General features: G+C 37.1%; 1 protein-coding gene across 1 annotated transcript; it reads left to right on the top strand.

Moving 5' to 3' along the window:
- The first annotated feature begins 633 nt into the window (after nt 1–633).
- Nucleotides 634–13,005, top strand: hacd2 (3-hydroxyacyl-CoA dehydratase 2). Its single transcript, XM_007227914.4, has 7 exons — nt 634–857; nt 4,938–5,055; nt 5,496–5,514; nt 7,468–7,556; nt 9,051–9,172; nt 10,083–10,261; nt 10,994–13,005. Exons 1-7 carry the CDS (start codon nt 733–735, stop codon nt 11,074–11,076), a joined length of 735 nt encoding a protein of 244 aa, XP_007227976.1. The 5' UTR covers nt 634–732; the 3' UTR covers nt 11,077–13,005.
- The last annotated feature ends 822 nt before the right edge of the window (nt 13,006–13,827 follow it).

Here is a 13,827-nt window from a genome sequence, read left to right on the forward strand (position 1 = left end):
CTACTCAAGACACTTTTTAATAGAGCACTTAGTAATTCTACTTAAGTGTGGAGTTTAAAGAACACTTCAACTTTTACTCAAGTTGCTTTTTGATAAAGCACTTTGTACTTTAACTTCTACTCAAGCCATATTTTTGATAGAGCATATAGTAGGGGTGGGCGATATGGCTCTAAAATAATATCACGATATTTCAGGGTATTTTTGTGATAATTATATACTTGGCGATATAGGAAAACTAAAATAATTCATTAATTTCAGGAATATAGTATAATAGTATAACAGTATGATCATAATGTGGCAAAATAAATAATATAGCATAAAATATTATAGACTACTTTTAAGACAGAACAGCCCTATTATCACAATATGGATTTTTAATATCATGATGTTTCTGTGTCACGATATATTGTATACGATATAATATTGCCCACCCCCAGCATATAGTACTTCTATTTAAGTGTGGAGATTTAAGAACACATTAACTTCAAAGTCACTTTTTTTGATAGAGAAGCACTTTGTACTTCTACTTGGTTGTAGATGGTGTGTGAGATGTTTGAGGAGCTCTGCTGTATTGCTGATGTTGGCCTGAGCGATAGATGGCGCTGCTCCTGAATGGTGCTCGGTGCTCCTCAGGCCCTCAGTCGCTGGTGGTGAGGGAGAGGGTGGTAGCAGTAGCAGAAGCAGCAGTAGTTGTAGCAGCAGCAGCAGCAGCAGCTATTTGATAGCCTGGCCATGTCTGCACCTGCCATGGGGACCAGCAAAACAGCTCCTAACGATGGAAGCCACAAGAAGAAGAAGGGCCCGGGCACCCTGGCCACTGCTTACCTGGTCATCTACAACGTGGTGATGACTGCTGGGTAAGAGATGAGGTTTATTTACTCTCTCACTCACACACTTCCTGATCCCTCCATAATCCACAGCACAGCGGAGAGCGAGCGCTGCGGATGAATGAATGGAGAGGCTGCTTCATTATTTACTCAGTTAAATCAGCGGTAGTACGCGATTAATAATAGGTGGTTAATGTGGTGTAAATCTGTGTACGCCGTTTGTTAACTAAGCTAACAGCTAGTTAACTAGATTAGCTTGGCTGTGTGTCTGACAAAAAATTGAACACATTAACTAGCTACTTTAGCTAGGGATGTTTTTAAATGGTAAATAGTAAAAGTCCTCTGATTTTAGCTGACTCTGCCTTCAGGTCAAATTTGAAAAATTAAAAAAAAAAAAAATGGGAGGAGGAGTTTGGGAGGGGCCACTTTATGATGTATGGGTTTAGGGGCGGGGCAAAATGGAGAGCTGATTGTGCTGACCAATGTGCCTGTAATAGGGAGAGACTGATTTATTGTGATATTCTGCATAGAAAAGGATGATGTTTGCAGCATTTCTATTAGGGGTGGGCTCTAAAATAATATCACGATATTTCAGGGTTTTTTTGCGATAACGATATTCTTGGCGATATAGCAAAACAGAAAAATAATTAATTAATTTCAGGAATATAGTATAATAGTATAACGGTATAATCATAATGTGGCAAAATAAATAATATAGCATAAAATAATATAATGCAGCAAATAATATTGCAGAATATTTAATGCATGCATATAAACTGCAAACTAAAACAATTATACAATAAATACACCTAAAGCTTCACAGTAAATAATAGACTACTTTTAAGACAGAACAGCCCTATCATCACGATATGGATTTTTAATATCATGATATTTCTGTGTCACGATATATTGTATACAATATAATATTGCCCACCCCTAATTTCTATATAAATGTATCTAAATTTATCACAATAGCAGTGATTTTATATTGTGTCTCAAGTCCACATCAGGATGTCCAACAGCGTTATTATTACACATTTAATTTTTTACCCATTTTGTTTAGAGAGGCACAGTAATGGTTTTTGAAATTTATAATATGGGAAATTTATGTAGAAGGGGAATATACTAATATGTTAGGACGGCAGGGAAGAGGCGTAAAATATAGTAGTTTCCCGACCAAAAGGGGAGACTTGACAGGAATGAGTACATGACCTAAAATGTTTTAGAGAAACACTGCATAAGCTAATTGCTCCTGCCTAGCCAGCTAAGCTGAAAGTGTTCACTCTGTCAGTTAAATGAGAAAGGACAGTTAAAGGACAGTTGACTGATGAGCAAAAAATTAGTGGCTAAATTTTGTGGAAATTTTGAAGGGCTTCAAAATTCTACTAATGAAGTGTGGAGCTACTTGAGTTTGTTAATGGTGAAAAAATTGTGTTTTCTTTGCATGGGGAATGCTATGTCCCTATCACTAGCATTGTTAGCCTGTTTAAACCATTAGCTAAAAGGGAGGTGGGCTTATTGATAAAAAGTTTGTACTCGTTTTCATGTTTCACTACACCCCTAGTCCATTCCACACCACAGCTAACGTTCCTGTTGGGTTAGTAGGACCGGTAAGACTGAGCTCAAGTCTCAGGTAGTTTCAGGTACAGGTACAGGTACACGTTGCATGTTGTAAAATCTCGGTATTAGAGCAGTCAGACAGGATTTGTCTGCTCTCTTGCGCAATATTAGTTCAGACATGAGCAGATGGGGCAAAGTGCTAAGACAAGGTGGTCACCTTTTCTCTGAATGGAGCAATTTGTTCCCAGAGCTGAACTGTACTGATAACATTAACACCACACTGTATAACAGGTATATCACCTGATTTAAGATTTAAGTTGGCATTAGAAATCCAGAATGGCATCTTTTCTTGGAATAATTAGCTTTATTTATTATTAAGATGTTAAAAGAATTATGTCATACAAAAAACATTTTATATATAATGCAGAGCTGGTCAATATAAATTAATATTTTATTGTATCATGATGAATTTTCTTAAGCTTAAGCCAAAGGAACACAGACCCAACAGTATATTTAATAACATAGTGTTAAGCACCCTGTTGTTAAATGATGTGCAGTAAAGTTTTTAAGAATCTGCTGCTCCTTGTGCATTTTGTCTGCAAATCAAAACACGACAAATACTGTGATTTCATAAGATTATCTTTAAATACCATGATGTAATATTTCACCATATTGACCAAAATGAAGAAATATGCAGTGATGCCCTATCATGAAATATAGGTCACGATCAGTTGACTGACAAGCATGAGTGAATCGGTGGCATAGGGGAACAGATTGCAAAATTAATTTAGTGGAAATTCATGAAAATTATTTTATATATTAAATATTTGCCAAATCCTGTTGCACCAACTCCAGTCTAAAACTAATGTAAGTATTCACTTAACCGATTGGTTGTAGTTTTGTTTGTGTTTGTCAGTCAACTTATCCTGATTTAATGTCAAGATGGCGGCACCAGAGAACTACCTGAAAATACTGTGTGTATAAACCGTGTTTTTAATAAGCTATCTGTTCACTTTTGAAGTTTTGAGTCTCTTATTTTACATGTGAAACCCCTAGAAATTCTTCAAATTAAGTGTGGAGCTACTTTGTGTTTGTTTATGGTGTTAAAACAGCAATATCTTTGCATGGACAGCTCTATGTACCATTGCTGGTATTGTAAGGACTGTTGTGATAAAACCACTATATTGGGAAATGCTGGTGGTACACGTTATAATGTTTCACTAGGACATCCCACTTCCATTTCACACAGGAGTTCTCCTTTAAGTGGCCGGTATCCTAACAGAGTTTGATGGACACTGGACACTGTATAAAATACTTAGAAAGCCACAGTGTGTTTTATGTGGTAAAAATGAATTTGGTTCTTTTGTCTCATTCCTTTTCTCAGACCTGCGTTATTGTCACTATGACTATATTTAACTTACACGGTCTATAGTAGTAGTTATTGTGAATGCTGGTCACTGAATGACAGGAATGTTGTACTGTGCTGTGCTGTGCTGTGTGGGTTACAGCCTGTTCTCTGTGAAAGACCATGTCATGACTGTAGTCCCAGGCCTGTGAAACCCATCCCCCACCCTCGGCCTCTACTGACAACTCCAAATCTGTGACAGTAAGACGGGGTCCTAAGAGGATAATATCAGCCATGTTAGTCTGGGCTCTTTGTGCTTCAGGCTGCTGTTAAACTGTGAGACAGAAAAAAACTCAAATACAGTGATGAGGAGCTGACTGGTGTACACATGCCTACTGTACCAGGCTTTAACCCTTCTAACCAGGCGATTGGTGTTTATTGGGCTGTATTATAACGGCTATTGCAGCTCACAGTTCTTAAGATCTTAATAGTTTTTTCAACAGTACTTTTCTGGGGAAGGGGCTAACCTGGCTGTTGGTATTGAGTGGTTTACATTATAAAGACCATCACAACCAACAATACCAGTTAGTTTCTGGTAATGGGGTTAGTACTGCCATTTATTCTGATTTTTTTGGTATTCGGTTCAGGTCCATAAATATTGGGACGGTGCTATAATTTTTATTGTTTTTCATCCATACAATACTTTGGGGGATTTTAAATGAAGCAGTCAAGACATGCTTATAGGAGAAATCCGGTGTGAAATGGACTTGGGCTGTAGTAAGAAACATAACCAATGCAAACTTTTGTCAAATATCCCACCTCCTTTGACCCACAACATTTCTGAAATACAGAGCTTTTAGCCGATGCTCCCAACAGGCTTACAGTGCTAGTGATAGGGGCATCCTTAAATTTTCTCACAATTCGTCAGTGCAACTTATAATTGCATATCTTTCACTATTCAGACGAGTGTATATTGGACTGTAGTCTGTGTGTTTACCGTGTTAAATCAAGCTTCGTGAGATGGATCGCTAGCTGATAGCACCCTGGCTTTTTTTTTTTAAGAATTACAGTTTATACAGCCTTATCATCCGGTGCGCCTTATAGTCCAAAAAATACCAAAACATTTTTTTATCAGTGTAAAGCAAATGTCCAATATAAAGCATTTTAATCAGACTATAAATGTATATATTTTTTGTGTGTTTCAGATGGCTGGTTATTGCTGTGGGTCTCGTCCGTGCCTACCTCACCAGGGGCAGCTATCATGGGCTTTACTACTCAATAGAGAAGCCGCTGAAGTTCTTCCAGACTGGTGCTCTGCTGGAGGTCAGTGCTGCTGAGCTGTGAGAGAGATATTTAACTGGAGAGTTTTTTTTTTTTTTTTATCCAGACTGGCTGTTCCTGTAAGGGAAGCTTGTCACAGTTTGAGGTCACATGTTGCCTTTGCCAGTGTGATGAAGAATATTTTGGCACATAAGTGTGTACTTACAAAGCATGAGCTATCTTTAGATGTGAACGCTTCTACAGTCTTCCAACACAAACGTCTTTGTGGCAGCAGTCCAGCGTGCAAATGAGGTGTTCTACTGATGTTGTCCAGATTCTTTCTATCAGTGCCAGTTCCAGTTCAGTTATCTGAGTGAGAACTTTGGATTGAGAACAAATCTTCCATAAGCCTCAATGACTTTTAGAGATACTCTTTATTCAAATATAATTGTTTACTGGATGTACACTCTTTCAATCTATAATTGTTTTTGCTTTCTTTGCAGATATTACATTGCGCTGTTGGTAAGTTATTTCCTCTTTTTTTTTTTTAGAACACTTCATTAAATTCTTAAAATGTATTATTCATTTTAAGAAGGGGAAGTAATTTTATGAAGTTGTTCAAATTTTCATCCTACAGTGATACTAGAATATAATATACAGCAAAAATTAAGAGACCACTTTAGTTTCTGAATCAGTTTCTCTGATTTAGCTATTTATGTTTGAGTAAAATAAGTATTGTTGTTTTATTCTATAAACTACAGACAACATTACTCCCAAATTCTAAATAAAAATATTGTCATTTAGAGCATTTATTTGCAAAGTGTTTAAAAGTTCAGAAATCAATATTTGGTGGAATAACCCTGATCACAGTTTTCATGTATCTTGGCATGTTCTCCTCCACCAGTCTTACACACTGCTTTTGGATAACTTTATGCCACTACTGGTGCAACAATTCAAGCAGTTCATTTTGATTTGATGGCTTGTGATCATCCATCTTCCATTTTCAATTTGGTCAAAGAAATGAGACCTCATAATCTTTGTTGGTCAGCCACTCCAGTTGTGTTAAATATTGTGTCAGCATTTTAGTGATATATTTTTGTTTGGCAGCATTGATTTATTGCTAAATTTAAAATGTGTTTAACAAAAAGGGCAGTATTTGAACATTAACATTAGAATGCACAATTGTAATCATTGTTTTTGTGTTAGGGTGCACATTGTGATGTTGCAGAGCAGAATTCGAAGGCACCCATGTCTCTGTAGTGAGGCGTTAAAAGCCTCTGTGGAAGCGCTGTGTAGACTGAATGTGCTGGACAGCTCTTAATGTGATAAAGGGTCTGGCTCGCATCATGTGTTGGAGCACAGGTCGCACAGTCCACACCTCATTATCTGAGACTTAAAGCTAGATGTGACCTTTCAGAGCGCAAACAGCATCCCTAAATTAGCTGTCTGACGCTCGCCTCTGCTTGCTTATTTCTGTTCAGATCCCACCAGGTCGCTTTGCTTTGTATGAAACCCATTCAGTAACACTCTTAGTTTAATAGTAATAGCAGAAGTGCACAACATATGTGAAGCTACACAATCACTTTTCGAGAAAGCATAGAAAAGTGCAGTGCCACTTAGTCCTTCTTTGTTTTTTTTATTATTAAAATTATTACTATTTCCATGCATTAACCCACACTCGGTCTGGCTAATTAATTAATTAATTAATTGGAAAAAAGTATTAAAAAGCACATAAAATGTGGGGAATCTGAGAACACCTAGCTACCACTAGACTGTGATATATCCTACAGTCTATAAAAGAAATTAGCTGCAAAAGGTTGCTGTAGAAAAGCAATTTTTACTACAAAAAGAAACACTATTACTTTGTGTTGGACATGTTTGTGGTAGAATGACTTTTTAAATGTCTTAAAGGAGAAATCCGGTGTGAAATGGGACTTTGGTTATTGTGAAACATGAAAACAAGTACAAACTATTTACCCCCAGCATTCACAAACACAGCACTTTTAGCCTATGCTCCAACTAACAAGCTTACAGTGCTAGAAATCACAATGCTGGACACCAAGTGATCCAGGGGTTTAAAGTGCTGCCCCTATTATCGGGAGATCACGGGTACGAATCCCGGTCATGCAGCTTGCCATCAGCAGCCGGAGCCCTGAGAGAGCACAATTGGCTTTGCTCTCTCTCTGGGTAGGTACATGCAGCTCTACGCCCTCATGATTACCAGGGTGATATCGCTCAGCACAAGGCTGCGTTTGTGAGCTGATGTATTGGAACCGAGCCGCTGCGCTTTCCTCCGAGCATGCTGTCGTGCTACTTGGCAATGATACATCAGCAGCAGTTCAAAAAAGAAGTGGTGGCTGACCTCACATGTATCGGAGGAGGCATGTGCTGGTTTTCACCATTAGCTAGTTAGCACAGCTGTGTGATTTTTGTCACTGGTTGTGTAAGTTTCATCATATCTCTGCACTTTTACAGGAATCGTGCCGTCCTCTGTGGTCCTGACTGGGTTTCAGGTGTTGTCTCGGGTGTTCCTGACTTGGGCCGTTACACACAGTGTTAGAGAGGTAAGCCGTAATGCGTGTCTTTTATGAATATTTATTTGTCAAATATTGTGAACAGTGTATTTTTAATGATGTCTACCTCCTACACAGATCATATAAACTTACAGGTGGCTTGCAAAAGTGTTCATACCCCTTAAACCTTTTCACACGTTTTCACCTTACAACTATTTTATTAAGGTTTAATTGATGGAGCACGTTAGAGGTAGAAAGAAACTTATACATGTTTTTTATTTTTTATTTTAATCAAATCAAAATCAAAAAGTATTCAGCCCCCTCTACATCAATATTTAATACAGCCACATTTCGCTACAATTACAGCTAGAAGTCTTTTGGGGTTTGCTCATTTTAGAGACTGAGATTTTTCCCCCTTCTTCTTTACAAAACAGCTCAAGCTCACTCTCAAATCTTTTGCAGCCTCCAACAGGTTTTCTTCCAGGATGTTCCTCTAATTAATTCCATCTATCTTGCCATCAACTCTGACCATCTACCCAGTCCCTGCTGAACAAAAGCATCCCCACTGCATGATGCTGCCGCCACCATGTTTCACAGATGGTGTGTTCAGGGTGATGAACAGTGTTAATTTCCTTCACACATAGCACTTTAAAACTTTGGTCTCATCTGACCACAGCACCGTCTTCCACATGTTTGCTATGTTCCTACATGGCTTGTAAGAAACTGCAAATTGCACTTCTTATGTCTTTCTTTTAACAATGGTTTGTCCATAAAAGACAGATTTGTGGAGAAATTTGTGGAAAATCACAATGAAATAAATCTCAGCAAAATACAAGTTTGTTAAAGGTGACAAAATGTGAAAACGTTCAAGGGGAATGAATACTTTTACAAGCCACTGTTTTCAGTGGATCCTAAAAGGTCACTGAGCATACATGCTTTTTTAAAGTTTTCATTTGCATCTGATCATATTCTTTATACACATATAGAAAACACTGCCCTCCAGTGGTGTGTATGTGAAAGATCTGAAAGGTAACTTAAATAATCAGGTTTAGATAATATCTTTCTTTTCTTGTTTTCTCCTCACTTATATGGTTGTTAAATGATGTGCTGATAACTAAGGCACAGGTTTTTTTGCTCACCACAGAGAAAGACTTCTATGCTGAAATGTAAAAGATTGTAAGTTTTTTTTTTTCCTTTAAGGAAAACCTGCCTGAACCTGAGATGACAAATAACACTCGTGTATTTGAATGCATCTAGCCTAGGATGGCCTTTTTCGTTGTTTTATATTGTCTCTGTTTACCAAAATAACATTTAATGTGTGTCATAAATGATAATTAAGAACTCAACAACCTATATTTTGTACAAATCTGCTTGGGCTGCTGATGGAATGTTCATGTTTGATGTCTTCGTTTACTTAAATGCAGTGAAACCGGTAGTAAACATGTAGTTGCATGGTCTGGATTAACTTCCTCTGAAAACACCGGCGTGTCCAAATGAATAATTTTTCCCAGTCTGATCTCACTGTGCTGTGTTTCTTGGCCTCAGGTTCAGAGTGAAGACAGCGTGCTTCTCTTTGTGGTGGCCTGGACCATAACGGAGATCATCCGTTACTCTTTCTACACCTTCAGCTTGCTCAACCACCTGCCTTACCTCATTAAATGGGCAAGGTAAATCCTTTTTGCATAAAGGCATTTCTTGTTTTATTTTATTTCCGTATTTTGCAGGGGTTTATTATCAAAACTTTATAATTTATATAACATGAGCATCTTTCGTCTTTTCTTTACCCTTATAAATATTTGTTCTTGCCAGATATAACATTTGTTTGTAGTTGTAGTAATTATCTGAGTAATATACTACATTAAACTAAACCTGCACACCGTTTATATATATATATATATATATATATATATATATATATATATATATATATATAGAGAGAGAGAGAGAGAGAGAGAGAGAGAGAGAGAGAGAGAGAGAGAGAGAGAGAGAGAGAGAGAGAGAGACCTTTCAAATTTGTTAATGAAGGAATTATAACAAAAAAAATACATATATGAGCTAAAAATATTTTGTTACAAAGAATTGAATATTAATATTCAATTGCAATTTTAGTAACATATTAAGTAAATAAAGTCTCACTGAAGTTATAAACTATTTACGTAAACAAGTAAGATTTGTTAATGAGTTAAATGATTTGTATTTGGCTTAAAATTTGATCATGTTTTCATTTAATCCCTTGAATTAGATATCCAAATAAAACTAATTACACATTTGTTACATTTATAAAAAAAAATGGTTTGCAATATTTTTTTATTGAAAAAATACATTATAATACAACCAATCACAGAAATACAGTTTACATTTTTTTTTTTTTTAAAGTAATGAGCTACATGTATTGCAAAATGAATTCCAGCTTGACTCCAACTGTTAAGCAGGGGGGTGACAGCGTCATGGTTTTGAGCTGAATTGCTGCTTTAGGACCAGGGCTTTTGTTAGCACTATACACACAATGCAAATGCTTATGACCACTGGTACGTATGCTTTTAGTTAATTACTGTATGTTTGTTCATCTGGTTACAGATACACATTCTTTATTGTACTGTACCCAATGGGAGTGACTGGAGAACTTCTTACCATCTATGCTGCACTGCCTTACGTTCAGAAGACGGGTCTCTATTCAGTCACTCTGCCAAACAAATATAACTTTTCCTTCGACTACTACACCTTCCTCATCCTCACCATGGTCTCCTATATCCCCTGTAAGTGTTTTTAAATTTTCTTTTTGAAATATATATTATTCCAGCTGCATTTGCAAATTCTAACTCTGCTCATTCAGATGATTTTGTGTAGCTACCCTACAGGAGCCTAAAATTACCAGGTTAAATATTCGGTTAATAAGTACTGATGGCTCTTGTCAGCAGAGTTTCAGTCAGTGTGTTCATATTTGAATTGTGTGGTACATCACATAAATCTGTGTGGGATTTAGCTGCCAATCATTCCTCCAGACTCATTTCCACACCCTGGTATAGAACCTAACAGCATGCAAACAGTGCAGCCATGGAAACGCCCGACTTGACTAATTTTCTGTTGAACAGGTAATCACTGAGCGTCAGTAAAGTTGCTAACCAAAGCTGGGGAGGAGTGGGGCAGTGATGCAGAAAACTCTCTCCAGTGTTTGCACATTAGATTTCTATATCCGTTTTACACACTCTTCCTCGTTCATTTCTGATTGTTCCTTTAAATACCCTTTAGAATTAGTTTGGCAGCATTTGTAATCCAGAACTAACCAGCCAACAGTGCCTGGCCTTGCTAATGTTCTTGTGGCTGAATGTAATCAAATCCTCACAGCAGTGTTCCAAAATGTTCCAGACGTTTTACTGCAGCAAAGAGAGGACAAACACCAAGTTAATACATTTTAGAAGATTTGATTTTAGAAGAAAAAACTAAATGTTAATGTTTGTTATTGTTCGCCATCTTTCCTCCTACCACAGTGTTCCCTCAGCTCTACTTTCACATGTTGCGGCAGAGAAAGAAGGTCCTGGGTCACATGGAGGAGTACACCAAAGTGGAGTAAATAAGCATCCAGCGCTCCACAAGAAGCAGACTGACTGATCATGATGTGGAAAAAGGAAAAAAAGATGACCTTTCCAGTCCACACCTGGCCGAATTAAAACAAGTAAAAAAAAAAAGTCTGCTTGACGATATACAGAGCCCAATTTTTGTTTTTCTTTTTCAAGAAAAGAGATGGAAATAATTTCTTAACAATGTGAGTCAAAGGTTGGGCTCCTGCAGTGTGTGATTTTTACAGATATTGATAATGATTTGACATCAGTGGTTCAAGCCCCATTCAAGAGGCGAATACAGTCAGTCAGTCATTCATGCCAACACAATGCTTACGGAGTGAAATAATTAAATAATTATGTTTTTAATATTGAATAATTTAATTTTAAATGGTTGCACTGATGTTAGTGAGGGGCAGAGTTTAGCTTTGGCTTTTACCTTTCACTTTGAAATAACAGCTAAATTAGGTACCTTTGCATAATAACTTTCCCTTTACAGGTGGTACTAGACTCTGTACTAGACCGCTCTGCCCTGTACTGTTCCCTGTGCATTTGGAAGTATCTGTAGCAGGTGTGTTGATGCACAGGCACGTCTTTTGTCTAACTTAGTCACATTCCTTTGCTTGATGTTTATTTTTTTAGATGGAAAACTGATTTTTGTAGCTTTTGAACAAATCGTATCTTAGTTATTGTTGCTCTTTTCACTGACTCGCTCAGGACTTCAGTGTTCATTCTCTGTTCCCGCCCCTCGTTCATGATGTCTGATTTTCTTCTGCATTTTTTTCTTACTTCTTACTTTTTTCAGTGTTAATTGTTTGATGAGGATCATGTTTATGACTTGTTCAACAAGAATTGTGTTATTGATAGTTGTTTTGTTTATGATATTGGTTGTGGGTTATTGCTTTGTAGCTGTTCTGCGCTGTTTGGCACATGATCACTTCAGCAAGTAGCACTCTAGCTGAACTGACTGTACAGGAACCCTAAAGGTGTGATTTTGCGTATATGTTCCCCCCCAGTTCTTTCATTTGAGGTCCTGTCTGTAGGCAATTTTCTCCAGCTGTTTCCGAAGTGTTTGATTGGAAGAGGGCAGCGTTTTGGGCTGGAAGAGCACGCGCCAGCAGGAAGCTAGCGCGGACCCTGGCTCCAGGGCCAATTGGATTAAACTGCCTCCAGTCATGCATTTCCAATGAGTAAAATCTAATAATGTGCTGAGCAGGAGTTGCTGAGCACTTCATTGTCCGTCTGCCCTCGCTGTCAGCAGCAACCAAAACTTACAAAGCTCAAGCCTTCAAGAAGGACATGCTAATTAGTCCTAATGCACAACTTTGGTCTAAACACTAAACACCTCCAAAGAGTAAAGCCTAGAAGCACGGCCAGCGGCTGAGCATCTGAAGGAGCAAACGTACCAGAAATCTGATCAGAAAAAAAAAGATTTTACCTGGAAAAATCTGGACATCCCCGGAACGACACAATCTAGATTTCTTTGTTGTCTGGATTGTAACAAAAGAAAACATCAGTAAAACTCTGAACCATTGTTCTGTTTCAAGTCATTGTGATTCAAGTTTCATTACACAGATATTCACCTGCTTGCTCATTTGTAATGTTACCTGTAAATCCCTGGAAGAAAATGCTGACCTCAATTTACATTCCTGCACCACAACTGTAATGGGAATGGTTGACATGATGGAAAGACCGTTAGGAATATTAGGAATGCATCTGGCAAAAACAAAAAAAAAAAACAAAGTGCATGAAAGATGTTCTATGAAGTTACACCATCGCTGACTGGTGTGGTAATACCTAGGTTAACTCATTAGAAGCATGACACTTAATGCTAACAGACAACGATGGGCTTTTGATACAAAGGATTTGCATGGGACCAGCAGACTTTGTATGATTATTAAAACACTTATATATTTACAATAAACTCATAACCTGGAAAATCATGCTGCATATGTTTTTTTTTTTGTTTGTTTTTCTCTCACACACAACAAACAATAACAAAAGTTTTGTTGCATTAAGTTCAACATCTACAGGTGCATCTCAAAAACTTTATTGAATATTATTGAAAAGTTACTTTCAGTTTATCCGTTCAGAATGTGGAACTCATATTTTATATAGATGTATTACACACAAAGATCTATTTTACAAATTTATTTATTTTATTAATTTTATTAAATAAATTAAATGAAGTTGCAATGAAGAAGCAAACAAACTAAAATATTGGGCTAGTCCTCTGCAATAAAATCATAAAAGTAAATGCTAAAAATTCAGCCTCTTTGTATTTGTTTTCCATACTGTTACGTTTTCTGACTTTGAATTAAACAAAATAATATTTTTGTATTTCATTTGAAGCATCAGCAGGCTAGTACTTCATATCTTTTACATTGAGTATTTGTTGATCAAATTAAATACAAGACCCAGAATAAGCACTTCTGCAGAAATCCCCTAATAAAACAAAGTAATACCAGTTTCTATAACGTTGCTGCCACATAATGGGGGTATTTCTACATTTGTTAAACAATTAACAGTGTAACACTGGATCAAAAGTTCATTCATCATTCACATGATGGCAGCAGAGCTCTTTATTGGACTGAACACCTAACCCTTCCTTTTCAGCCAATAGTATCTCACTCATTAGGCTGATTTGACTGGAAAGAGAAGCCGTTTATCTTAATTAGGAGAAGCAGTGGACCAAATTTTAACTTTTTAAACTTTTGTTTTGTTCCTTGGTGCCATATGGCAATTAATTGTGAGAACACTATAGG

This window comes from Astyanax mexicanus, chromosome 11 (assembly GCF_023375975.1).
Source record: "Astyanax mexicanus isolate ESR-SI-001 chromosome 11, AstMex3_surface, whole genome shotgun sequence".
Classification (NCBI taxonomy): domain Eukaryota; kingdom Metazoa; phylum Chordata; class Actinopteri; order Characiformes; family Acestrorhamphidae; genus Astyanax; species Astyanax mexicanus.

Excerpts from the sequence above, each read along its gene's own strand:
- hacd2 (XM_007227914.4), top strand. The coding sequence starts at position 733 with ATGTCTGCACCTGCCATGGGGACCAGCAAAACAGCTCCTAACGATGGA. Across the intron at positions 858-4,937 it reads AACGTGGTGATGACTGCTGG|ATGGCTGGTTATTGCTGTGG; the intron begins GTAAGAGATGAG and ends TGTGTGTTTCAG. Across the intron at positions 7,557-9,050 it reads TTACACACAGTGTTAGAGAG|GTTCAGAGTGAAGACAGCGT; the intron begins GTAAGCCGTAAT and ends TCTTGGCCTCAG.